Source organism: Camellia sinensis, chromosome 3, assembly GCF_055761805.1.
Source record: "Camellia sinensis isolate YWXY chromosome 3, ASM5576180v1, whole genome shotgun sequence".
Lineage (NCBI taxonomy): Eukaryota > Viridiplantae > Streptophyta > Magnoliopsida > Ericales > Theaceae > Camellia > Camellia sinensis.
In genome coordinates this window covers 75,192,508-75,217,899 of record NC_138963.1, presented here as the reverse complement: position 1 = coordinate 75,217,899, position 25,392 = coordinate 75,192,508, and the positions used below count along the sequence as shown (strand labels likewise).

The following is a 25,392-nucleotide window of genomic DNA, read 5'->3' as shown; positions in this document are numbered from 1 at the left end:
AATAAAAGTTGTGGTTCTATGGCTAATTCCAATCCCAATTTGCTACTTTTAATTGTATTTGCCCACTCTATTTTTTATTTTTTTTTCAAATTCTCAGGATGGGCTTGGTTTGTGTTTTGAGATAAATTTTCAAAAAAAATTTTAGAAAAGAGTTTAGAATTTTTTTTAGTTTGTTTGATTGTATATTTTGAAAATAGTTTTACAGTTTGGGAGTTTGGGATGATTTAATATTTTGTTATAGCTGAGTAGATGTGTGTTAGAAAAAAAGGGAATTGGGGTCACTTCTGTGCTAAAGGCACAATAGTAACTGTTGTACCTCAATTTGAGGTGCATTATGGGCTTATTTTTATAATCTAAACCGTTCATTTTGTAGGGTTTGTTGAGTACTTCATGTCTACCAAAAATCATATTAATCGGATATCAATAACTATATGATCGATAACCAAATAAATAAACAATAAGTTTTTCTTTTGAGAAATAACATAAAAAATATGCAATTCGATCATATAGTTCTTGATATCTAATTGATATGATTTTTGATAGGCATGAAGTATTCAACAAACCCTACAAAATGACCGGTTCATATCATAAAAATAAGCCCATAATACACCTAAAATTGAGGCACAACAGTTAATGCACCTGAAATTGAGGCACAACAGTTACTGCTATGCCTTTAGCACAACAGTGACCCTATTTCCGAGAAAAAGTTATTGAGAAGGAGAGAGAAGAAAGAAAAAGTGATTGATCGATGTGTAGGAGAGAAAAAATGATTTTGGAAAAAAATTTCAAAAAATTTCTACCAAAGAAAATTTTTCTCAAAAATCATATCTTGAGATACAAACCAAACAAACCTTAAGTTTTTTGTTTTTTGTTTTTTGTTTTTTGTTTTTGTTTTTAGTGAATATTTTTAAAATTTTAAGAATTTTTTTTTAAATTTTTTAGATGCATCTTACTTAGATATATCTAAATAATAAAATATTTGTGAAAAAATATTTTAAAAAATTAATAAATACACAAAAATATGAAAAATGTATTGAATTTATATATATATATATATTGTATTTTTGGTATTAAAAAAAATCACAAATATTATACTTTTTACGTGTATTTATGTAAGGTGTGTTTAAAAATTAAAAAAATTGTTTAAAAATTAAATAAAAATTAGTGAAAACAAAAAATTATAATTTTTTAAAAAGTGAATTCTAAAAACTGAAACTAAACAGAGTGATTGAATTTATCCATTTCCTTGTTCGCCAACAGATATTGGTTAAGCATATTAAATCTGAGCTGCTCATCAACATCCTCATTTAAGTCATCCTCTACAACATGCTTAAACTAATGCTTGAAATCGTTAGTATCGAACCATGATGGCACTCCAAGAGTTGGTTTAATTAACTCCACATCCAGTGGATCCAAATAGTTGTCAAATTCTTTCCAGGGAGCTTGTGCCACAGTAAGAATTCCTTCAACAGATGACCCATTTGTTGCAAATTACAATCCTGTTTCCATTCTCCTTGATGGAGTGCTTCTGGCTAGTTGTAGGTGTGGAACCAATGGACCCTTTTCTGAATGTGCATTGGGAAAGAAGGATAGTCTTTAATGCATATGTTAAAATGATTTTTAAAAAATTTCAAGTATTCAGTTTACAATCCTTTTAAGCTTCACATTAACAGAATTCATAAATAAATAGTGCACGGATAAAATTTATTCTCAAACTAAGATAAAGCATGGTTAATAATCATTTTTTTTTAAAAAACATATATTGCTTACCAAGTCTTTTAGTTAAGGCATAACACAATTTGAACTGCTTTTTAACTTTCAAAGTAAAATACTTTATACAAAAAATGATAATTTCCTTTCTATTTTTTGGTGTTTGGTTGATGTTTGTGAAATATTGTTCTAATACCCGGAATTCACATTTTCAATTGTTTATAGATATTTGAATGAAAAATGTTATGAACCCACTCTTGGGAATTCATAATTTATCTTGAATGGATTTGTGTGATGAAGATTAAATTAATGAAATGTGAGATTTATGAGTAAAATAAATTTAAACAATTGTTTTTTTTTTTTTTGAATAAATTATGAGTTAATAAGGATAAATTCATCGTGGGACAGGGGTGCCTCCGTGGTGCCTCCGTTTGAGGTGTATTATGATCTTATTTTTATAATCTAAACCGTCATATTGTAGGGTTTGTCGAGTACTTCATGCTTACCAAAAATCATATTAATCGGATATCAATAACTATATGATCGAATTACATATTGTTTTGCTATTTCTTAAAAGAAAAACTTATTATTTATTTTTTTGGTTATCAATCATATAGTTGTTGATATCCAATTAATATGATTTTTTATAATAACAAATCTTACAAAATAAACAATTTGAATCATAAAAATAAGACTATAATATACCTCATACGGAGACACCACAGTCACTGTTATGACCCTTTCCCATTTATGGTGTTGTTGTATTTGAATTGACACTTGGAGAACTAGTTCACCTCCCACTGACTCAAAACCCAATGAATGCGGCCCATACATTCGAGAGTAGTTAAGTTGCAAGCTAAAAATGACAAAGCATCCCCAATAGTCTCTCTATCCTCACTTTTTTCTTATTTTAAGGAGTGAAATACAAATAATTTTCTTTAACAGCCTTCCTACTTAACTCTATTTAAGGGAGTGCATTTTTGGCTCTCTACATTTATGAAGGGCTTAATCACTCTCTATAATTAAAAATTATTTATGCTCTCATCCCTCATCTTTTTCTCCAATGGTGGAGGAGAGAGAAGAGAGTTTGAAAAAATATTTTTAATAAAAAAAAGAAAAAGAGAAAATATTTTTAAAATATTTAAAATATATATAAAAAAAAATAAGAAACATTGTTGGAGATGACAATTGAAAAAGTAGTTTCCTAAAAGTACACCTTTTAGCTAAAATTTGAGAAAAAATTGGGGAGGATTGTCGAGATGCTCTTATGGAGCTTTTTATGGAAGCTAATTTTTGGTTAAAAAATATCTTACATACTTTATATCTAATCAAATAACAAAAAATAAGTAAAAAATATATATTTTTAAATATTTTATGTCAAAATAAACCGAGTCTAAACAAAAACAGGATAGACAAATAAATTTAAACAAAAAAAAAAAAAAACATGATAGCTAACACATTTTTCTTTAATTTGCAAAGTAAAATTTGTCCGGACAAAAAACGGTAAGAAGCCTAGAAAATAGGATTATGGGAGGGTGCTGGGCTGTGTCTTGTGGGCACAGATCGAGTTGTGAGTTTGTTGGAGCGTTTCTCAAATATATTAATAAACTAAATTGTTTATATTGTGAGATTTATTGAGTACACTTATAAAAAAAATTTAAGTTTTCGTTTGGGATGTATGTTGATTTTTTAACTTTTTGACTATTAGTCTGCAGCTAAAAAACTTTGTTTAGGATATATTTTTTTGCCTTTTTTATTTTTATTTTTGTGAGAAAAAAATAAAATAATTATGATTTGGATGTGATATTTTGTTCTATTTGACTAAAATATTCAATTTTGTCTTATATGACTATTTTTGCCTAATTGGGCATGCCAAATATAGCTTAAGTCAATTAGACATTTGTAGTTCATAACAAGACAACATTTTTATATTTACAAAAATAAACAGTTTGTATAATTTTAATAATTTTTTTAAAGATAATTGAGTTAAGTATATCGGATTAATCTTATTTTTTATATAAATAATATACTTGACAAATTTTATAAATATAAATAATTTAAATTATCAAAATAAAATCAAAATGACAAATGAAACGTGGCAGTAAGGTTTTGTGACAGTAACCTCTCATATTCGAAAAGAGAAAAGAGTGAGACCCCATTAAGGATGACCCCTACCACCCTAGCGAATGCTAATTGATTCTATTTTTTTGTTTTTTTATCCTCTCATTGACCTTACGGGTGTGTTTGATTGGACGGACTGGAAAATGGGGGATTAGAATCCATCGGACTTTGGTCCTGGGACTGTGAATCCCCCAGACTATTTGGTCGGATTTGATATGTATCCTGTGTTTATTTTTTCATGGAATTAGATGTCTGGATAGGACTATTTTCAGTGAATCCAACATTTGGTTGGACGGACTGGATATGATAAATAAACAAAAGAATATTTTACCCTTTTTCAATTGTTTACTAAGTAATAGAAATATTAAACATATCTTTAATATTTTAATTATTTTTAATTAAATAAATTCGTTTTTTTTAAAATTAAATAAATAAATAAATAAAATATCAATAAAATTTGTTTTAAATCATTATTGTATAACAAATCATTATTTTTTTTACATGCAAAACTTTACTGTGTTTGTTTATTTACACAATTAAATAAATTTATTTTTTTACACAATTAAATAAATAAATAACCACTAAATTTGATTTAATAAAATACTGTATAACCTGTATAAAAAAATTATATTATTTTTTTAATTAAAATTTTAAATAAATTTTAAATAAAACACATATTAAAGTTTAAATAATGAAATTAAATAAATTATAAACAAAATTTTAAAATAAAACATCAATAAAATATCTACAAAAAATTTAAATAAATAAAACATCAATAAAAAGTTAAATAAAATTATTTTATTTTTAAATTGAGACATTTAAATTTTATTGAATTTTATTAAATATAATACATAATTAAACAGTAGAGGGTCAAAATGGTCATTTTCGCATCTAATCCCAACAGTGAATAGTCCCCCACATTCTATCCCACCCCCCCTAGGACACAATAGTCTCCCATATGGGGGGACATAGAGTCCGGCCGGACTCCATGTCCGGCGGACTAAAAAAAAATCAAACGGCGGATAAGAAATACTATTTGAATTGTAATCCAAATAGTGGATAGTCCCCCCTCCAATCCCCCAATCAAACACGTCCTACGGCCATGTTTGTTTGGGCGGACTGGATTAGCATTCCCATGACTAATAGTCTTAGGACTACGAATCCGTTGGATTATGTATCCTATCTTAACTAATAGTCAAGTTTAAAATAATTAGTCCGTACTTCAATTGTTTAACCAAATATCGGATTAATAATTTTAGGGTGTGTTTGATTGGACGGACTGGAAAAGGGGGGATTAGGATCCATCGGACTTGAGTCCTGGGACTGTGAATCCCCCGGACTATTTGGTCGGATTGGATATGTATCCTGTGTTTGTTTTTTCATGGGATTAGATGTCTGGATAGGACTATTTTCAGTGAATCCAACGTTTGGTTGGACGGACTGGATAGGATAAATGAACAAAAGACTATTTTACCCTTTTCAATTGTTTACTAAGTAATAGCAATATTAAACATATCTTTAATATTTTAATTATTTTTAATTAAATAAATTCGTTTTTTTTAAATTAAATAAATAAATAAATAAAATATCAATAAAATTTGTTTTAAATCATTACTGTATAACAAATCATTATTTTTTTTACATGCAAAACTTTACTGTGTTTGTTTATTTACACAATTAAACATTAAACATACTAATGGTTAAATTTTGTTTAAAGATATTTAAACATACTAATATTGATAAAAAAATTTGACTGGTACAGATTATTTTTATTTTTAAATTAAACATACTAATGGTTAAATGTTTAAATTTTTATTTAAACAATTAACATTGAAATTATTTTGATGTACAGATTATGTTTAAACAATTAACAATTAACAATTAAATAAATGTTGATGTACAGATTATGTTTAAACAATTAACAAATGTTGATGTAATTAACAATTAACAAATGTAGATGTAATCAAATGTTGATGTACAAATGTTTAAATCTTTAAATAAAACATAATTTAAATAAATGAAATTATTTATTGTTGAAATTAAACATTTAATTGTTTAAATAAAACATCTATTAAAACATCTATTAAATTTAAATAATGAAATTAAATAAAACATAAACAAAATTTTAAAATAAAACATCAATAAAATATCTATAAAAAAAATATTTTAAAAAATTAAATAAATAAAACATTAATAAAAAGTTAAATAAAATTATTTTATTTTTAAATTGAGACATTTAAATTTTATTAAATATAATACATAATTAAATAGTAGAGGGTCAAAATTGTCATTTTCGCATCTAATCCAAATAGTGATTAGTCCCCCCAAAACAATCCCACCCCCCAGGATAGGATAGTCCCCCATATGGGGGACATGGAGTCCGGCCGGACATGGAGTCCGCCGGACTAAAAAAAAATCAAACGACGGATAAGGAACACTATTTGGATTACAATTCAAATAGTGGATAGTCCACCCCCCTTATCCCGCGAATCAAACACGCCCTTATTGGATTATTAATCTAATCCTAAGCTCATATTCACCCAAACAAACATGGCCTACGTGTATATGGTTTTGGTGGGAGTCACCTAATGGGTTCTGGATCATCTCTGATCCAAAAAATAGGGTTGAGAGGGAGAGATATTTTTAGGGGGACAATGACAACTAGCATCTGAAAAGGAAGACAAAAGAGGCCTCATTTTAGGAACACATTGGTGTAAAGTTTGTTTCTTTTATTTTTGAGTGGGCCTACAATGCATAACACAACACTTTTTATTTTATTTTGGTCTTTCTAATCTGACTTTTTTTCCCCTCTTTCTAATCTGACTTTTTTCCCCCTCTTTTTCTTTAGAATGAAGACCAAAGGCTAGGGGTGTTTGCTATAGATTATAGGGTGATTATTGTTTATTTTAATTTAAAAATTTTGTATCAGGTTATTTGGTATAGATTCTATTTACAGTTTTTTAGGTATAAATAATTTAAATAAATAAAAAAAAATTAATTATTTAGAAACTAAAGAAGGAATGCTTTTGATTTTAACTTTCTGATTATCAACTTTTAACTTACAATAAACTGTACTAAACAACACCAATCTATGACTGGCCAACCAATGATGCCGTTAAAGTAAAAAATGTTAAGTTAAATTACAAATACACCTTTTGAGTTTTATTCCCTTACTTAAAATACAAATTATCTTATGTAATTTTGAAAATTATATATTACCTTTCGAAAATTTTAATTTTATAATAAATCAATGGTCAATTTAATTAATAAATTATCAAATTAATTAATAATTTTAAATGATATTAAAATTTTATTTTAATTAATAATTTAGATAATTTTATTATCTACGAGAGTAGTTAAAAGTTTTATTTTTTAATTAATTTTATTAAAAAAAATTTTTGATAATTTTTTAAATTATAAAAACAATTCATATTTTAAGACTTTTGACATTCTTTTCTTGGGTTAAAATAGTCAAAAAAAATAAAATATGTTTTTTAATCTAATAAAATAAAATATCATATTTCAACCAAAATCATTTTATTTTTTCTTTTACAAAAATTAAAAAAATCAAAAAATCTATCCCAAACAAAAAATTTTAACCTCAAACTAAAATAATAAAAAAAAAACCAAAAAGTTAAAATGTCAACACACATCCAAAGTGAAAGCTAAATAAATTTAATTATGATAGAGACCCCACACATGCACGACTCGCACAATCCTTAGGCCAAGTTTGGCATGATTGAAAAAAGACAAAAAGTCACTACTCTATTTAAATCATATCATTTTATTTAAGTCACATCACCTCTCTAACACATCACTTCAAACCTAATCTAAATCCAACCTATATTTAATAAAAAATCAAAAAATAAACTTATTTAATCTTTCCAAGGACTCTCATCCCAACTAGACTCGCACATACGTAAATAAATAAACCCCATACCAAGATGAAATAGAGAGTCATCAACCAGAAAAGGGGTCCAAACATATCTCAAATATGAATAAAAAAAACAAAAATATTAGAGGTTCTAAAAATTTTATCAAATGTCTCACATGGCTGTGGGACCCACATGAGACCTATATTGTGTAGGTCCCATGTGAGACATTTGATAAAACTTTTGATAGAATATTTGGGGTCTCTAGTAATACTCCAAAAAAAAAAAAAAAAAAAAAAAACAACATATCTCAAATAAATTTGACGGGTGCATTTTAAATAAAACTCACGAATTCCAAGCTGTCTGTCTCCCAATATCAAATTTCAAATTCGGCGCTTCCCCTCCTCTCCCTCCCTCTCTCTCTCTCTCTCTGCAACGAAAGAGTGTAGTGGTGGTATCATCGAGCACAGCCTCCTCAGAGCACTTTGACAGATCGGGAGTTAATAATCCAAGGTTTGATGTCTCTGATTTAACAACTCCCTCATCTATCATTCAGCTGAAATCTTCATAAATTTTTTCAGGTTTTGAACTATGCAATCAACTCGTAAAAAAATCGATACTCTGCTCTGGTTATCATCTAGCAATGTTTTTGTCTTATTCTATTTTTGCTTCAGTATATTTTAGAGTGTTGTGTTGTTTTGTGTTGTGTGTGTGCGCGCTTGGGCATATACATGGAGTTGTTATGTTTTGCTATAGCTTGATTTTGTATTTGTTGAGTAATTTGTGAAACAGTAAAGAGAAACAAAGTGAAATATATATATATATATATATTTTGTTTTTCACTTCTCTTCCCATCTTTTGTTTCCTTTATAAATTTTAAATTCAAGATTCAAGCAAACTTAGCCTTCGAGTTGCAGCCTTAAAGCTCGGGCTACTGGATCAATTTGTTGCTGTTGGTAACCATGACATTGTTTCTTCACCTAAATAGAGCAAAGCAAAAATGCCGTCAAATTTTACTACTCTGTTTTATGTATTTATTTATTTATTTATTTGGTTTTAGTGATCAAATTTAAACAAGGGTTCTCTTTAAGGATATGGGTTTGAATTTGAGGATAGTCATTTTGCGCAATAATGACAGGTCTGTAGCTAATCTGCGTTCAAACCTCATCAAATGGGGACTAAATTGCGTGTACTTTAGTGACCAAATTTGAGTAGCAATTTTGGATACCTATGATATGTCACCAATGCATTGGAGATGCTATGAAAATTTTGCTATCTAACTTTGGTCATTGTAGCATTATGATTTGATTTTGGGGGAAGATTGGCTGTTTGACTGGTTATTGAAGCTGCTTGTTAAGAGAAATGATTTACAAAAAAATAAAAAGAAAAAAAATTGACAATAAGTTCCATCAAGTGTAATCTGGGTTTGAAATGTTGATATTTATTTTGTTTTAGGACAGGTGACACGACACAAACACACTGGCACGGAATTTTTTTAAAAATGTAAAACATGACATGTGGGGGAAAGGTTTCCAGTAATGCGTGCCGTTTCATTAACAATAACTGTAGTGGTGATGCCGTTGAAGGATGTAACAGGCGTAGGGTAAGGTTGCAACAACCAGAGTTGTGAAAATTTTCTGTTTTTTGCACAACATTGCGAAAACTTACCGATATATATATATTTTATTTCAAAATCACATTTCTTGGGGTTTAAAATAATTTTTGAAAGGTTTAGTATATTTGTTAATCATGATTCAATATATGTATAAAATTTTAGGAGAAATATCATGTAAGTGGGAAATTGGGGAAAGATTTACAAATGGGTGAGAATCTTTTTGGCTTAAAGTTTCTAGTGTGTACTAATTGTAATTTTTTTGGTCTTCTATGTTGAAATATTACTTTCCAAAATTTTTGTACTACTTTAAAGTTTTTATGAAGAGAGTTTTGATCTTTTTTTTTTTTTTTTTTCAATAGTTATTGATTTCACATGTCATAAATTCAAAATACACCACTTTTATATTATTTATTTTGTTATTATTACAGATTTGTAATATTATGTTGTGTTTCAAATTTTAAGGTTATATATGTTAAATAAATAATAAAATTAGTAAAATTTAAAAATAAGAATAAAACCAACCATTTGTTTTAGATCAATGATGATCACACTCCATTTTTTAGCTTCATATTCATTTATTTATTTATTTATTGTATTTTAGCCTATCACAATTATTCTATTTAAAAAGCTAGTCATTTGATTTATATTTTCAAGTTATACAAGTTTTACACAACACAAACCTTACAAGTTACAACTACAAATAAAACTTGTGTTAATTTTTAATGTTAGTAAATAAATATAAAAACAAAAGTTTTAAGAGCACAAAATGAGCAAAAAATTGGCTTTTAAAAGTGACAAATGTTACCACACTTACGTAATGGCAGTAATGGTTGTAATGGTGGTCTAACAGTCTGTTTGTTATGTGTATAACATGACGATGGTGGCTGTTCCCTTTTGAAATTCAATCACATTGTTATAACTGTAACGGATAGCGGTGACGGTGACTGCTCATATGGTTATGTAACAGTGTTACATTGCTGTTTCAAACCATTTTTAAAACACTATGAAGGTTGCTATGGCTTGAATCCATAGCTATGTTACCTGGAACATGGATCATTTTGGTACGTGGAACAAAAACGGAAACGTGGTACACCACGTGCTCTAAAATATGGTACAATAGGAGTAGACTTGTATGAATTATATTATAAGAATTTAAGATAGCTCTAGAGTAATTTTCTTTTAACATTAGACATTCATTGAATTGTAAGTTTTCTTTCTCCAAATTAATCATATAGTAACACATTTCTATGAGCATTATGACCTATCTTTGACATTTTATTTTGTTAAAATTTCACTCACCTTAGATTTTAGTTCATTATATTTGATTTATTTCTCTAAGGAAACCTTTAGGAGATAAATTGAATTTTTTTGGGATCATTTAGATATCTAAATTTACCGTTTTGGAATGAAAGTGTACAATATTTCGGGACGTACATACCAAAACGTAATTCGCTAGGGCAATAGAGTTTTCTGGTAACACTAATCCATAGTCAATCCTATTTTTTATATGGGCAACTGATAATTGAATATGATTTTTCTCGTTATTTTCATTTCTGTAATTGTGCAAAAAGAGGGCCCGGCTCCAAGTTGTTCAAGAATAGTGCCATTAAGTTTCTTGACCCTTTGACTAAGGATTAGTCAATTCTATTTCTCAATGAAGTTAGAGGAGGGATATAACTTAGCGAAAGAGTGTCATGTTGAAGTGTAGGAAGTCTGTCAGTTCAAGTTGTTTCCATTCAAGGGCACTCTAAAGGCTTTGCAACCTTCAAAGGTGGTTGACTATAGTCTAGTCAGTCTCTCTCACTCTTTGATAGATCCTTTGGGTTCTCGGTCTCATTTGATGAACAATTGTAGGCCCTTATTTTGCATCCCATCCTTTCGATTCCCAATTTTTGAAGGAGTAGCTGCCTGTGTCTCTGAATCTGGGAGAACTTTACCTCTAGCTAAACAATTATTATAAACAAATAAAATAATTTTATATATTTATTATATAACATATATAAGGACAAGCAATTATTATATATCATATATATAAATATTTACTTTAAAAAAATAATGTTTTTAGTCTAAAGGAGGAGAATCGGTATGAATTTACCTTTTTTTTAATCATAGAATTCCAAATTATTTTATTCAAACTTATAAATGTGTTTCATGTGTATCTAAGCGATAGACAAATGTTTTCCCCGAGCATCCAATGCGTGTTTGAGTCTAGAAATTTTTTTAAAATAATAAAACATGTTTAGACGTGTTTAACAAATGTTGGGAAGTATGCAACAAGTGTCTTGTCTTGTCAATGTCTGACACGATATGTCACCCTTTTAGAAGTGTTCGTATTTCTTTGACTATTTTTATTGGAGCAACAAAAGTTTTATGTAAAGTTTGAACCTTTGCATAACCTTGGATTGCTCTAACAGATGCTAAGGAGAGGGGAGAAGAGACTATGGCTTTGTTTGGTTGGAAATTTTTTGAATTTTTTTCCGAAAATCACCTTCTCTTCTACACATCAATCAATTACTTTTCTCTCTCCTCTCTCCTTCTCAATCACTTTTTTTCTCACACACATCTACTCAACTATAACAAACTATCAAATTATCCCAAACTTCCATACTTCAAAACTATTTACAAAATATATAACCAAACAAACCAAAAAAATTTCTAAACTCTTTCCCCAAGATTTTTTTTGAAAATTTATCTCCCAAAACCAAACCAAACACACCCTATAGCTTAACGACTTGACTTTTAAGGACTAGAGTTCTGATAGAGTGTCCACCCAATAGATTGAAAGGATGAACGAAGGACTCCCTGATCAAAGAATTGAAATTAGGCTGTCTATTTTATATTGCAGTATACTTGTGATTTAAGTCTTGACTCAATAAGATATTACTTGAAGCTTAAGATGTCATATTTAGTAACAGGTTGGGATTAAGATCATTTACGCAATTTTCTTTTTAGTTTAAATTTTCAGCAAAACAGCCTTTCTAAATCCTGTACTGAAGAAAATTTTACTTGTGTTTCGGGGATGCCTTAGACAAACAATTGGATATCTTGTATCTGGACTACTGCAAGCAATGGCCAACAAAAGTGGCAACACTTATGAGGAAGCTCGCAAGCAACGAGTTGAAGACAATAAAAAACGCTTCGAGGTATTTCTTTTATCATTTAGTAGTAAATATTTCTCATTCAATTTCATTTATATTTATTAATTCTTCTACTTTCATATGTATCCTACATGTATGTATTTTGTATGCCTGCATGCACAGGTTAATTACAATGCTAGAATATGTTTTTAGATGGAAAAATATTGGTTGCGTTTGGTAGAGTTTTCTAAATATGATTTGAGAATAGAATTGTATTTTGAGTTTGTGAGTTTTGGAATTATGATTTGAGTGAAAAATTTGTTTGGTGAATGAGTTTTGAAAAGAGTTTTGAATTGAGTGGGGAATCTTTAATGTGACATATGATATTTGATACAAAAACTTACAACTCATAACCAAACACACAACTCAAAATTCTATTCAGAACTCATAAAATTTTTTAAAAAATTTAGAAAATATTTTTTATTGAATATATAAAAATTAACGTGTGTCAATTGCAAAAAAAAAAAATAATAATAATAATTATGCACTGTTCTGGTCAACTAGTCGGACGACCGGCCGGACGTCCGGTGGGACATCCGGTGGGACGACTGGTTAGCTCAAATTTTCTCACCTTAAATTGAGTTTTCAAAAGTGAGTGTGAAATTAATTTTTGAAAGCCATAATCAAACACCATGTGCAAACACCGAAGCTCTTCCAAACAGAGCCAGTGGATTTTGTTTTCTTCATCTCATTATAAACTCAAATTGGTTAGGCTAGTTATACTATCATCTTAACTAGTGCATGGCTAAGAAAAATAGTTTTGACCCGCACTCAGTAGTTCTAGCACTTGGTAGTCATGTAGTGTTGAATGGACACTTAGACACTGTTTGGGAAACAAGGGTTCAGACTAATATAGCCCCAAATTAAAAATAAGCCAAAAAGCCCCACTGTTCAACCCTTTTTATTAAAAAAAAAAAAAATAGGTGCAGCTGTCGGACAGTGTAGGCACAACAAATTGTTACATCACTTGGTAAATTACGATTTTGTCCCTTTACATCAATTTAAAAAATTGTAATTTTAGGGACAAATTTGTCATTTTAACTTCAAACATCATTTCAACACATTTTTCAATACAACAACTCAAATAAAAATCCATCTCATCTTCCCAAATACAAAAACTAAAATAGCCTACTAAGGCCTCGTTTGGGAACATGCTTTTTTAGTAACTTTTTGACTTTTTGGCTAAAATGTAATGTAAAAAAAACTAGTATGTTTGGGATGATTTTTTGACTTTTTACGAAAAGATGTGCAAAAAGTAGAGAGAAAATGAAATCTTTGACTTTTTGGTATGAGTCGTTGGCTTTTTGATTTTTTTAGTTACTTTTTGGCATTTTTTGTTAAAATAGCCACTTGCCAAATGAGGCCTAAAATAGCCAAAAATCCAAAAAGCCTCTAAAATAGCCACTTCCCAAACGAGGCCTTAATACACACACACACACACACATACACACATATATATCTTTCCTTTGCTTTCCTTTTCTTTTATTTGTTAGTAAATGTTTACTTACTGATCAGGATTTGTAGTAGTTGAATGGTTTATGAGCTACCGCTCTAACTTAAGAATGAACGATTAGTGTCACAAAAGTGATCTATTCTTCTTAAAAGAAAGAAAAATAGTACATATAATCCGATTTCTTATCTCCCCTTCTTACTCCAAGGCACAAATGAGTAGGCCTATATGCATTTATGAATGTGGACCCATTGTTTTGTGTCTAGGAGGGAGAAAAGGAGGGAAGAAATGAGATTATGTATAGCATTGCTCAGAAACCATTGTTTCTTGGATAATCGAGGAGCAATACATCTTCTTAAAGCTTAATTGACATCTACTTTTTTAACATTAGACAACATTATGGTTAATTTATCAAATTTATTTCCCTGAAGGATTTAGGGATTTCGAAGATTTCAAAGAGTTTATCCGATCTCAAAAGTTCTGACAAGAAGCCTGTGGTAAATATGAGTTCTTTCCCAACCTTTGATTTTATGGCTATAATTTCAGTCCTTTTAGCTTTGGCATTAGTGGTTTTGTCTATTTGTGTTTCTTAACTTTCTTTATTCTATTTTATTTTATTTATGTTGCAGCAACGCTATTCAAAACCCAAATCAGAAAATATCTACATGCTAGAGCCAAGACGTTCTTCTCGTGCACGCAATCCAATTCCTTCGTATCGTGATGATGTTAGTACTAGCACTTAATAATTTGTAATCTTATCAATATTAAGAATGTGAACTACAAAAAAATGAAAGACAAATGAAATTAAAAGAATCACAATTTTTGGGATCAAAAACCAGTTTCACAGTTTGAGTGAAATGTATAGTATCATTTTTAAGAATTTTTTACAAATTCTTTGAGCTTTGACATGGTCTTGCTCCTATTATTATGTACTATTCCTAGCTAGCAACAGTTTTTAAGCTAAGTTTATTTAATTTTCATTTCAGGTTGACATAGGGCTTCCACCTATGCGAAAGAGATCAAAGATAAGTTCATCATGGGCAAGGTTGCATCAATATTTGTGAACATAGTGTTGTCTTATATATTTCCAATTTAGTTGTTAGTAATAGTATAATTGAATTTCCAGCTATCTAGCAAGACCATTGCATGAAGTCAAAACTCCTTCTTACGAAGAAAGAGCTCTAGCTTTTAAGTGTGCAGAGAAGATTCAAAGCAATTTAACATCGGGAAATCCATCTTTTGTCAAATCCATGGTTCGATCTCATGTTTATAGTTGTTTTTGGTTGGTAAGTTTCAGTAGAACAATTTTTCTTAGCCATTGATTTTCCTATAAGGTAGTTTTATACAATATGTACATATATTGTCTAGAATCTAGATATATTGCACATGTTACATTTTTCAATTGCTATACATATCCTTTGGTGCTAAATTAATTTGCCATGATGTTAAGGGACTTCCTTCTAAATTCTGTGAGGATCATCTTCCTAAAACGATAGTAGATATAGTATTGGAAGATGAAAATGGTGCAGAATATGACTCTGTTTACATTGGCAAGAGAACTGGGCTTAGCGGTGGATGGAGAGCATTTGCTCTGGACCATAAGTTGGATGACGGTGATGCTCTGGTGTTTGAATTGATTGAACCTGCAAGATTTAAGGTAGGATTCCATTAATGACATTCATTTACCATATGTTTGATAGTAATTCTTTTTTCTTGCTATTATGTCCTGACATGTATTAATGGACGTCTTTTTTGCAACATACTTTTAAAAAGGCAGACTAGGTTTCCAAGCAAGATGACTTATCTTTATGCACTGAGTTACTTTGTCTTAAAAATCTGTGATTTATGTGTGATGCTTGTTTTAATTCTATAATTATATATTTTAAACTAAATTTATTTATAATTTTTGAACACTGTAGCCTAGTGTGCAAATTCTGATGCCAAAGATCATCAATGGCCTTCTAGATGGTTTTGATAGAGATGTCTATTTTGTTATTATGCATTTGTATATGCCTTTTCATGAGAAGAAAATGATTCATTTTAGTTGTCTTCACAACCAAGAATAACTAATGATTTGGTCATATTATAACATTTAAAGATTGATCTGTTGCATGTGTATGAACTCTACATATGTTCATCCAAGCATGCATTTTCAAAAAATATGTTTCTAAATGTTGAAATAAATGCCATTGGACTTCTCCTATTCCCAAGTCACAACTTGTTTTGTTGTGTTCACATTTTATCAATCTTGAGGAGTTAATCCTAGGAGTGTCAATTTTAATATATGTGAAAAACCTAAGCGATTCGTGATTTAGACCAGAATTAATTTCAACAATTCCCAAACAATTAAAACTAACAATATAAATCATCTAGTACGTACGAAAGTGATTTAAATTGTTGCTTCAAAATCAATAAATTGACACAACCGATTTTTATGTGGAAAAACCATAACTGGAGCACTTTCAATTGTGATTAAAAAACTGCGGGCGACATGCTACTAATCAATCCACTATAAAAGAAAGAAAGAATACAAATTTATCAAAACAAATTACCCAAATTTTGTCAATTTGTCTTCAACAATCTGTATCTCTTTCACCAGTGTCTTCGTCTCAGAATTGACCAGCTTGATGTCGAATCCACAACATCCATGTCAAATCAATGACCGCGCATAGCTTCGAACCCCTTCGAATACTCCACGCTTGAATCTCCGAAATCCACCGAAGAATAACACTCTTGTATTGATAAAAACAAACCGACAACCCTTTGATTTAACTCTCCTGATCCATGAATATATTCACAAAGAAATCAAAGGAAAACTAGCAAATAACCTTCATAAGAGAACCCTAAAACCCAAAACAAGAAATTGAAAGCCATGCCCTAAATTCTGACTGAAACACAGCTTTATAGCAGTCAGATACGTGAACCTCGTTGGAGCGCAGTAATGGCCGCTCGAGTGGTGTCACTAAAATGCGTGTGTCTAACCAGGGTCTACGCTCGAGCGCTGGAAAATACGCTCCAGCGTAAAAACACACCTCCTAGTACTTTCGCAGACAAGCCAAACTAGTGAGAGTGTAAGATTGCTGCTCGAGCGTAGCTTTTCCCACTTGAGCGGGAAGACCAAAAAACCAGGAAAAATTACAACTCGACTAAACCAAGTTTGTTCGCAAAATTGGCAACAAGTAGGGACCTAACAATATGCAATATGTTTATTTGCCTTGATGTATTTTATCGAGACCAAATTGTCATGATAGTAGTATTCCTTTAGACACAACCATTAGAAAAATTAAGTCTAGTTTGGGAGATTTTCATTGTCTTTTTTGCATAAGAAATTTCTTTAAAATGCCCTTCAAATTGTAGTGAATCTCTAACAAAGCAAAAGAAAATTTGTGGGGCAACCATTGATCACATGATCATTTTTGTATTGAAAATATAACATGGAGGTTGAATGCTATAATGGTCAGATAATATGAAATTACAGGGAGTCTCTAAATGCACTTCAAAAAAATTGTTGGAGACCCCATCTTTATACCCCAAGTTGTATTGTCAGAAGGGAAAAAGCCTTAGCCTTCGGTCAGCCCCTTATGCCACACTCCAAACCTTCCCCACCGTCTGGCACCGCCCCGACGCCTCGCCTCCTCCACAGCCCCCTCTTCCTACCTGTGTGACTCCCCAACGCCCTCCCCTTCCCTTCTCGTCACCTCCACCTCCTCTTTGCTTCTATAAACCGCCACACCCCTTTTTTGTTCTGCTCCCCCTTCTGCGTGACTCTCTTTGTGTGTGTGTGTCTGCTGGTGATGGTAGGTGGTGGGGTTAGGGTTTGAGGAGGAGGGGGAGGGGCATCGGGTAGGGAAGGGGGTGGCATGCGGCGGGGAGGAAAAGAGAGGAGGTGGTGTTGACAAGCTGGGTGTGTGTGTAAGGTGGGCATTAATGGGAGTGTTCAAAGAAAATCAACAAAATTTAAATTTAGGATTAAGGCGTCCCAGAAATTTTTTGTGGTGCATTTATAGAATCAACAAAATTCAACTCTCCACAGTCAAGTTTTTGTTACTTCTTTAGGTTACATGTGTCTCCATAAGTACTAAAATTATAATAACTATATTGCATTTGCTCCTCTCCATACAGATTTTCTTTTCTGTTGTAATTCCATGCATCTCCAGATGAGGAAAACAATACTGAAAATAAGTAAATTTAGTCCTGATATTCTGTATTTTATGAGTGATAAAATGTTGCTTGCAATGGGGAAACTTGTTACTTATGTTTCCTGTTCTAGTCCTTTTGTGGCACGACTTTGTTGATTTTGTTAAGCAATATTTAATTTTAGTATAAATTTTTTGTGCTTCATGGAAACAAAAACAAAGTGTTTATATGCACAGAAAGAATCAAACACAAAATGTACAAATGTGAGACAAAATGTTTGCATTTGTAATTGCAAACATGTTCACATCTATAGTTGCAAACATTTTTTGTCTCACATATGTGTCTTCTGTGTCTGATTCTTTCTGTGCGTGTAGTATGGCTGAAACAAAAAAATTCATGTCTATTGCAGGTTTACATAGTCAGAGCATCCAACTGTTCCAGTGACATAGATGATACGGCCGTTGATGATGAAGTAAACAGTGACGCGGAGAATACATCAAATGGGGCAAAAGAGTCTGATCTGAACAATGAGAAAGAACCAAAACGGTTAACAAGATCAAAGAAAAGCAGAAAGCAGAAGAAACGATGAAGGAGCCAGCAATTTTCAGAACCGGTGGATTTTAATGGGGGGAGAAAAATGAAAGCCAAACTAGTTCAGAACATTTGTTGGCTAGAGGATATAACTACATCTCCATGTAAGATGCCATTTTTGGGGTATGATATTATCAAGAATTATATATGGAATATATATAGTAATGGGTTTCTGCTCATGGACTTCTAATGGAGTTCTATTCCCTCAATTGGTAAATTGCCTAACCATGGACAAGTGATTGTTGTAGAAGCACTTTCTTGACATTTTCTATCTTGAGTAATTATTTAATTGTCTTGGCACATCAACACAGCACACTTACATGGACTTGGCTTAGTTGGTTAAGTAAGAGGTAAGATCAATTTCATTTTACCCACCCAAAAAAGATCTCATTTATAATCTTTTGCGTGATCTCATTAATTTGGTGCACCATGTGCTAGAAACAACTAAATTATTTTCAGTTAGTTCCAGGCAATAAATATATGAACTTTTTTTTTTTTTGTGTGTGAATGAATAGGTTGCATTGTGATTTGATTGTTGGGTAAGATCCAATTTGTTGAATGAATAGGTTGGATTTACCAATTCAGAAAGGAATTTAAAATAATAAAAAAAGAATAAAGAAATGTAAGTTTTTTTAAATTTTTTTTTTTCAGTATTGTCATACAAATAAAAAATTCATACATAAAGATGTGACTCATTGTGAATTTTTCATTTCAAAATAAAATATTGTTGAAGATGAATTTGTTTACAATAATAGTACTGTCACATTATTCTTGTCAAATTTATTATATGAATTTTATGTATATTTAAAATTTTCCTATTCTAAAATGTAGGATGCGTAGAGATAGGAGAGACACAATTTGTTAATATTTCTGTTCAAGTAAAAGAAAAATGCTGTAGATCTTGAATAATCTATCAAATTTTTTATCAAAACTCTTACATTGTGTGGGATTTACACAAACCCATATGTGATGGTAAAAAATTTGATAAATTATTTAATATTCCTACCATAGCTCCAAGTAAAATTACCCACAGAAAGATTTCAAATAAATATGTTCAACTTAGTTATTTCAAATTCATTAATACATAACTCTCAAATATTCCTGAAATGCATAACTACAAATACTATGTTGAATTGAATTAAAATGATATACGTCCAGAATGAGTAATCCCAAATCCAGAATGAGTGATACCAAATCCCTTCATTTCCAAACGAGAGCCATGAACCTAAATATCCACAAATACCTTTCACTTTCCTATCCATGTATTCCAACAGCCGTTTGGCAAGCGGTAAAGTGACTAAATAAACAAAAAGACAATAACTAATTTACTCATTTTAAATTTCTTCTCTCACAACTATCACATCCAAACCAAAAACAACCAAAAACTTTTCCCAAACAAAACTAATTTAGGTAGGCTAAATTAGCCAAAAGGCCAAAAAAACAGGCTAAATCAACTCTTCCCAAACCAAGCTAAATTTCAAAAACACCTTTCACTTTCCTGAGATTATTTCCCACATCAAAGTAAACCTTAAACTGACACTACATTTCACCATACCAGACTTTCCTCAAGAAACAAAATTGTTTGTGACTCCAACAAGCTTGGTCCTCGCTTAAATGCCACCAACAAAACCACTACAAACCAAAAAATTCAAGTCCAGTTCGCATAGATTTTGGTACCATTGCAACAATTTAAAAACCAGTGACCGCAATCTCTGGTCATCCAAGACAATTCAAATATTAGTATTTGACTCCCCTTCTCAGCAACAGAACATAAAACCCCCAAACCAAGATATCCAAGCATTGATTAAAAAAACGTACACCAATGAAGCCAATACAACACCTGTATGGACCAACCAATTAAAAAGTTCAGCAGCATGCAGAACACAATTTACCACGATTCAAACCAATAATTAATCATGCCAAACCACATATATAATCTAAGGTTTGGTTGCTAGTACCAAGATTGCAACAAAATTCATTTAATAAAAACAAATTTAAAGCAAAGTATTCCAAGTTTTCAACACAATACTAATTCAAGCACAGAATTTGTCAAAATAGACAGCAACAAAATGCAGACAGGAAAAAGCAGGAGTCCTTCAGTTCCAGAGACCGATGCTCAGCAGTCAACAAAATCTCCTAAGCAGATGCATTAATAAATGCTCTTCCAGGTTGACGGTTTGCCAAAGGTCCATGGCACCCAAGAAGCTGCAAGAATCAAAACAACAATCATGTTATCTAATGTGTGATCTAAAATTGGCAAAATAAACACCAGACATTATCCAGTACATTCTATCTACCACCCCGGCAGCTACTGGAGTGGCAGGGATCCAACAGAATGGTGTTGTACTAGTAGGAATCAGGCAATGATTATCAGCCAAGACAAGATTGGAACAAAGAGGTAGGCTAAAAAAATACACGAAAACTAACTCTTGTGTTTTGACAGAGACTAACCTTGGCATTGACACCATCTGACACAATGCGGTTTTCTGATTTCCACCTAAGATAATCAGTACGGTTGTACTTGGTGAATCCCCTGCCATGCCACAAAGGTTAAATTTAACAAATTTTAAATTACACAAAACTCAAATCCTATAAATTACATAGCAATGTACACAAAATTAAGGCACAAATTGCTAGTGATATAGGTAAGAACTTCCCTCTTTTAGATTGATAGAAATGGCATGACAACATTATTATGTAAATTATTCATTCAACACAGATAAAGATAATTTCTGCATACCACTTCCTGCTGACAATGATCTTTTGACGACCAGGGAACTTGAACTTTGCACGACGCAGAGCTTCCTGGGCATGATGACTGTTTCCATCTTTGCAGCGGACAGACAGGAGGACCTGACCAATGGCCACACGTGCACATGTTCCTTGAGGCTTACCAAAAGCTCCTCGCATACCAGTCTGGAGCCTATCAGCTCCGGCACAGGAAAGCATCTTATTAATACGCAGAACATGGAATGGGTGTACCCTCACTCTCAAGTGAAATGCATCCTTTCCAGCAAACTTGGTCATGTATTTGTTGCACGCAATACGTGCAGCTTCCAGTGCCTCACTGGAGACATTCTCCTTCTCCCAGCTGACCAAATGCACACAAAAGGGAAACTCATCGACTCCCTTTCTCTTCATCCCAACATCATAAATCCTGATTTTGGGATCTGGCACACCACGACAGTACCTTGATTTCGGGTAAGGCTTGTTCTTGATCTGGCGATAACACCTTGCAGGTCCTAAAATAGTGAGAAAAAAAAAATGATACACATACACTGCACATCAGTAAAAGACATTTGAAAATGAAACTGGAGGCTTGTTATAAAATGGATTAATTACATCAAGACCCCTCAACTATTAGCGAATATTAATTTACACCCCCAAAAACCATACAAATGCCCCCTTGTGGATAGGGGCAAAAAAGGGTAAAAGTGATGCATTTTTATAGTTGAGGGGATATAAATGCATGGGTTTAAAGATGAAGGTGTATGATGATATTCACAAATAGTTGAGAGGGTCTTGGTGTAATAAAGACTAATAAAATAATCTAGACAAGATTTATAACTTCACATGCATACTGCATATATATTTTAAACACTGGATACAAAGAGCATTTCCAGGAGGAAAAAAAAAGTCAAGTAACACTTGATAGGGACGCAATCCACCCAAAATGTTGGACATTGAACAGCCAATTACAAAGTATATATGTATGTCCAGTAATAAATACGTTGAATCAATGAAGATGCCAACATAAAGTGTAAGTCAATGCAGACATATAGCTATAGCAAAACTAAAATCAGAAATATGATGAGCTACATGAAATCCATTCAGAAGCCAAACAAATAAACCAATAGCTTTAATTTAGCCAGCGTCAAGCAAATTATAAATCAACGTTCCTAAAGACTAAAAACAAGCTGAATCTTAATAATCAAAGCATAACCATGAAGCAAAAGATACAAAACTACAAATGGTAATAAGAATCCTAATAATAAATCTTACAAACAACATTGTTCATTCGGTATATACTCGGCCGTACTAAAATTTACATAGAACAGAACAAAGCATCAAAATATTCCAAAACTTGCCTTTTTTAGACACTTACTAAATTATGTAATTATTCATTCAATTAAACAGTATAAAACAACCACCTGATCAACATAAAACAACACCATACAATAGAAAGAAAAAAACTGAATGCAAACACAATTGAAATTAAAAGGAAAAATCGATTCAAGATGTGAAATGAAATCCAATAAGAATTTCAGAAACCAACAGGGCTGGTGTTTGGGCCAGAAGAAAAAAAAAACACATTTCTCTCAGATTTCTCAGCACCACACGGGAAATTGAATTACGGATCTCAATTGAAGACTCAAAGAAACAACAAGCACAAAGAAAAAAACATTTTAGATCAGAAAATTCAAATCTTCAATGGATCTATGAACATACAGAAAACCATGCAGCAAAAAATTCAGATAGATAAACCAAATACAGATCTATATATACGCAACCACAAGCATATACATATATATAGATAGAAAGATAGATAGATATATAGATAGATCGATAGAGCGAAAAGGCACTTACTCCTCCCCATGGCGAAACAGGTCTGAGCTCGAAATCTCTGAAAACCCTAGAAAATGGATGGAGGAGTTTGTGCATGTATATATACTGGTGGGTCCGAAGCTCAAAATGCTTCAAAGCCCTAGCCCCATCTCACACGTATTTCTGCCACGTGGGGCTTTTTAGCAAAGAACACGGGCCGGCTATCAGCAATCAGAATTAGGCCTCCATGACACGTAGGGCTATTACCTATTGGGCCAGACGAAAGAGTTTGGGCTTTTTTGAACTTAAAAGCAACGCCCTCATCCAACACAAAAAAACAAAAACAAAAACTTTAACAAGTTTCGAAATTTATTTGAGTTTTGTGCAATATTTAGAAGTGCGGACCCTCTAACTATAAATTTTCATAATATCAATTATAAAATACGTAATATCGCTATAAATTAGCGTAATAAATATATAATTATGCATTTTGTGATTAAAATTATGAAATTTTATGATAAAATTACACATTTTGTTATAGGGTATATATGGTGTGCACCCTTTTAGCATTTTTCTATTTAAAATAGAGTAATATGGGTAGCCACATTTTGGTCCCATATTTAGTTATTATTTGATGTGATGATGGCTTATAGTATTATTATTGTTTGGATGTAAACTGTTGGATTTCAACATTAGTTAGGTTGCACACAAATTGATTCAAATATTCAATTATCAAAAAATGAAGTTGTTAAAATTATGAGTTAGTATATTATATGAAAAAATGTGATCAAAGTAAGTGAATTAGTATGCTAGTAAGTGAATTAGTGAGGCAATGGAATGGTTGTCCTTTTAAAACACTAATAATTAAAAAAAAAAATATGTATACCCCTCCCCCTTTCTCTCTCTTCCATTTGTCGTTTCTTGCATCGATAATAGGACCTCGTTTGGGAACATGCTAATTTAGTAATTTTTTGGCTATTTGGCTAAAATATGAGCTAAAAAAACTATGTTTGGGATGATTTTTTGACTTTTTACGAAAAAATGTACAAAAAGTAGAGAGAAAAGAGAATCTTTGACTTTTTGGTATGGATTGTTGGCTTTTTGACTAATTTAATAATTTTTTGACTTTTTAACTAAAAAGGAGGGTTCCCAAACGAGGCCTAAGTCTCTCCCCTTTCTCTCGCCTTAATTCATACACTATTATTAGCAACTTCTTCAACATTTGACATTAATCTTAACAACTATCTCACACACAAATATAACTATTCATACGACCAAAAAGTCTTTTTCTTCGATTTTTGCTAACATCTTACACTAGCGCACACCCCATTGCGAATGTTCTTCCATAACACTAATTACATTATTTGGTGGGCTAAGTTTTTGGGCTTATACTTTTGTTCTCATTTTTTCTCCAAGTTTATCAAAATGGAAAACAATGTACAATTTGACAATATATGATATTTTCCAAATCAGAATTCTTATAGATAAAATTCTGAATAAAAATTATAAGTTCATAATATTAGTGTTTTCAAATCATTTTCATATTCTTGTGTTACTGAATTAAACTAATGGAGATATAATGATGGGATGGTTAGCAGGTTGGGTTAGCAAAGGGAGACAGAATTAGTTGTTGGAGTAAAATAATTTAAAACTATTTTTCACTGGAGTTAATTAACATATAAATATTACAAATTGCTCCTACATATAAATGTAACCATTGATTTGTATCTAGGTATCATGTTATTTTAGTAAATCCCATTTTAAAAATTAAAATTATATTTTCTTAAGCCACTTATACAAGAAATAATTCTTCATGAAATTTATTTGACTACAAAATATTCCTTTTTTATTTAATTAGTTTTTTAAAAAAATAAATTTTCATAGTCAAAAATGGAAAATGTTAACTTAAATTCTTACAAACTAAGGTGGGCACCTCAATTATATTTGTCACATTAACTTGTTTTTAAAGAGAAGGCATTTAATATCATATAGTTGATCAGCAAAGTTTGTAAATCTCATCTATACTATCATATATTAAACACACAATTTAGAACGGGTTGAAACTCAATAATATTTTTTCTTTTTTCTTTTTTCAAAATTGTCATATTTGTAACTATTTAAGAAAATAATTACTAACAGCTATCAAACTCAACCTATGTTCTTCATTCATCAAATCATCAGGAAAATCAAATGTAAAATTGTAAACAAATAGCA

General features: G+C 31.1%; 2 protein-coding genes across 3 annotated transcripts; one reads left to right on the top strand and one right to left on the bottom strand.

Moving 5' to 3' along the window:
* Positions 1 to 7,791: 7,791 nt before the first annotated feature.
* LOC114279381 (AP2/B3-like transcriptional factor family protein) lies at positions 7,792 to 18,897 on the top strand. 2 transcript variants are annotated; one of them, XM_028221602.2, is made up of 8 exons: positions 7,792 to 8,216; positions 12,347 to 12,461; positions 14,337 to 14,402; positions 14,535 to 14,630; positions 14,892 to 14,950; positions 15,032 to 15,191; positions 15,356 to 15,562; positions 18,452 to 18,897. In XM_028221602.2, the coding sequence occupies exons 2-8, from the start codon at positions 12,387 to 12,389 to the stop codon at positions 18,629 to 18,631; spliced, it is 843 nt and encodes a 280-aa protein (XP_028077403.2). In that variant the 5' UTR covers positions 7,792 to 8,216; positions 12,347 to 12,386; the 3' UTR covers positions 18,632 to 18,897. The 2 variants fall into 2 exon arrangements, with proteins under 2 accessions (XP_028077403.2, XP_082776220.1); XM_082920094.1 differs by having other exon boundaries at positions 8,069 to 8,216; positions 12,271 to 12,461.
* A 1,699-nt stretch (positions 18,898 to 20,596) lies between these two features.
* On the bottom strand, positions 20,597 to 23,359 carry LOC114279382 (large ribosomal subunit protein uL16). The gene is made up of 4 exons (XM_082920095.1): positions 23,221 to 23,359; positions 21,374 to 21,875; positions 21,085 to 21,166; positions 20,597 to 20,838 (listed from the first exon to the last, which is right to left on the bottom strand). The coding sequence occupies exons 1-4, from the start codon at positions 23,228 to 23,230 to the stop codon at positions 20,770 to 20,772; spliced, it is 663 nt and encodes a 220-aa protein (XP_082776221.1). The 5' UTR covers positions 23,231 to 23,359; the 3' UTR covers positions 20,597 to 20,769.
* Positions 23,360 to 25,392: the final 2,033 nt, after the last annotated feature.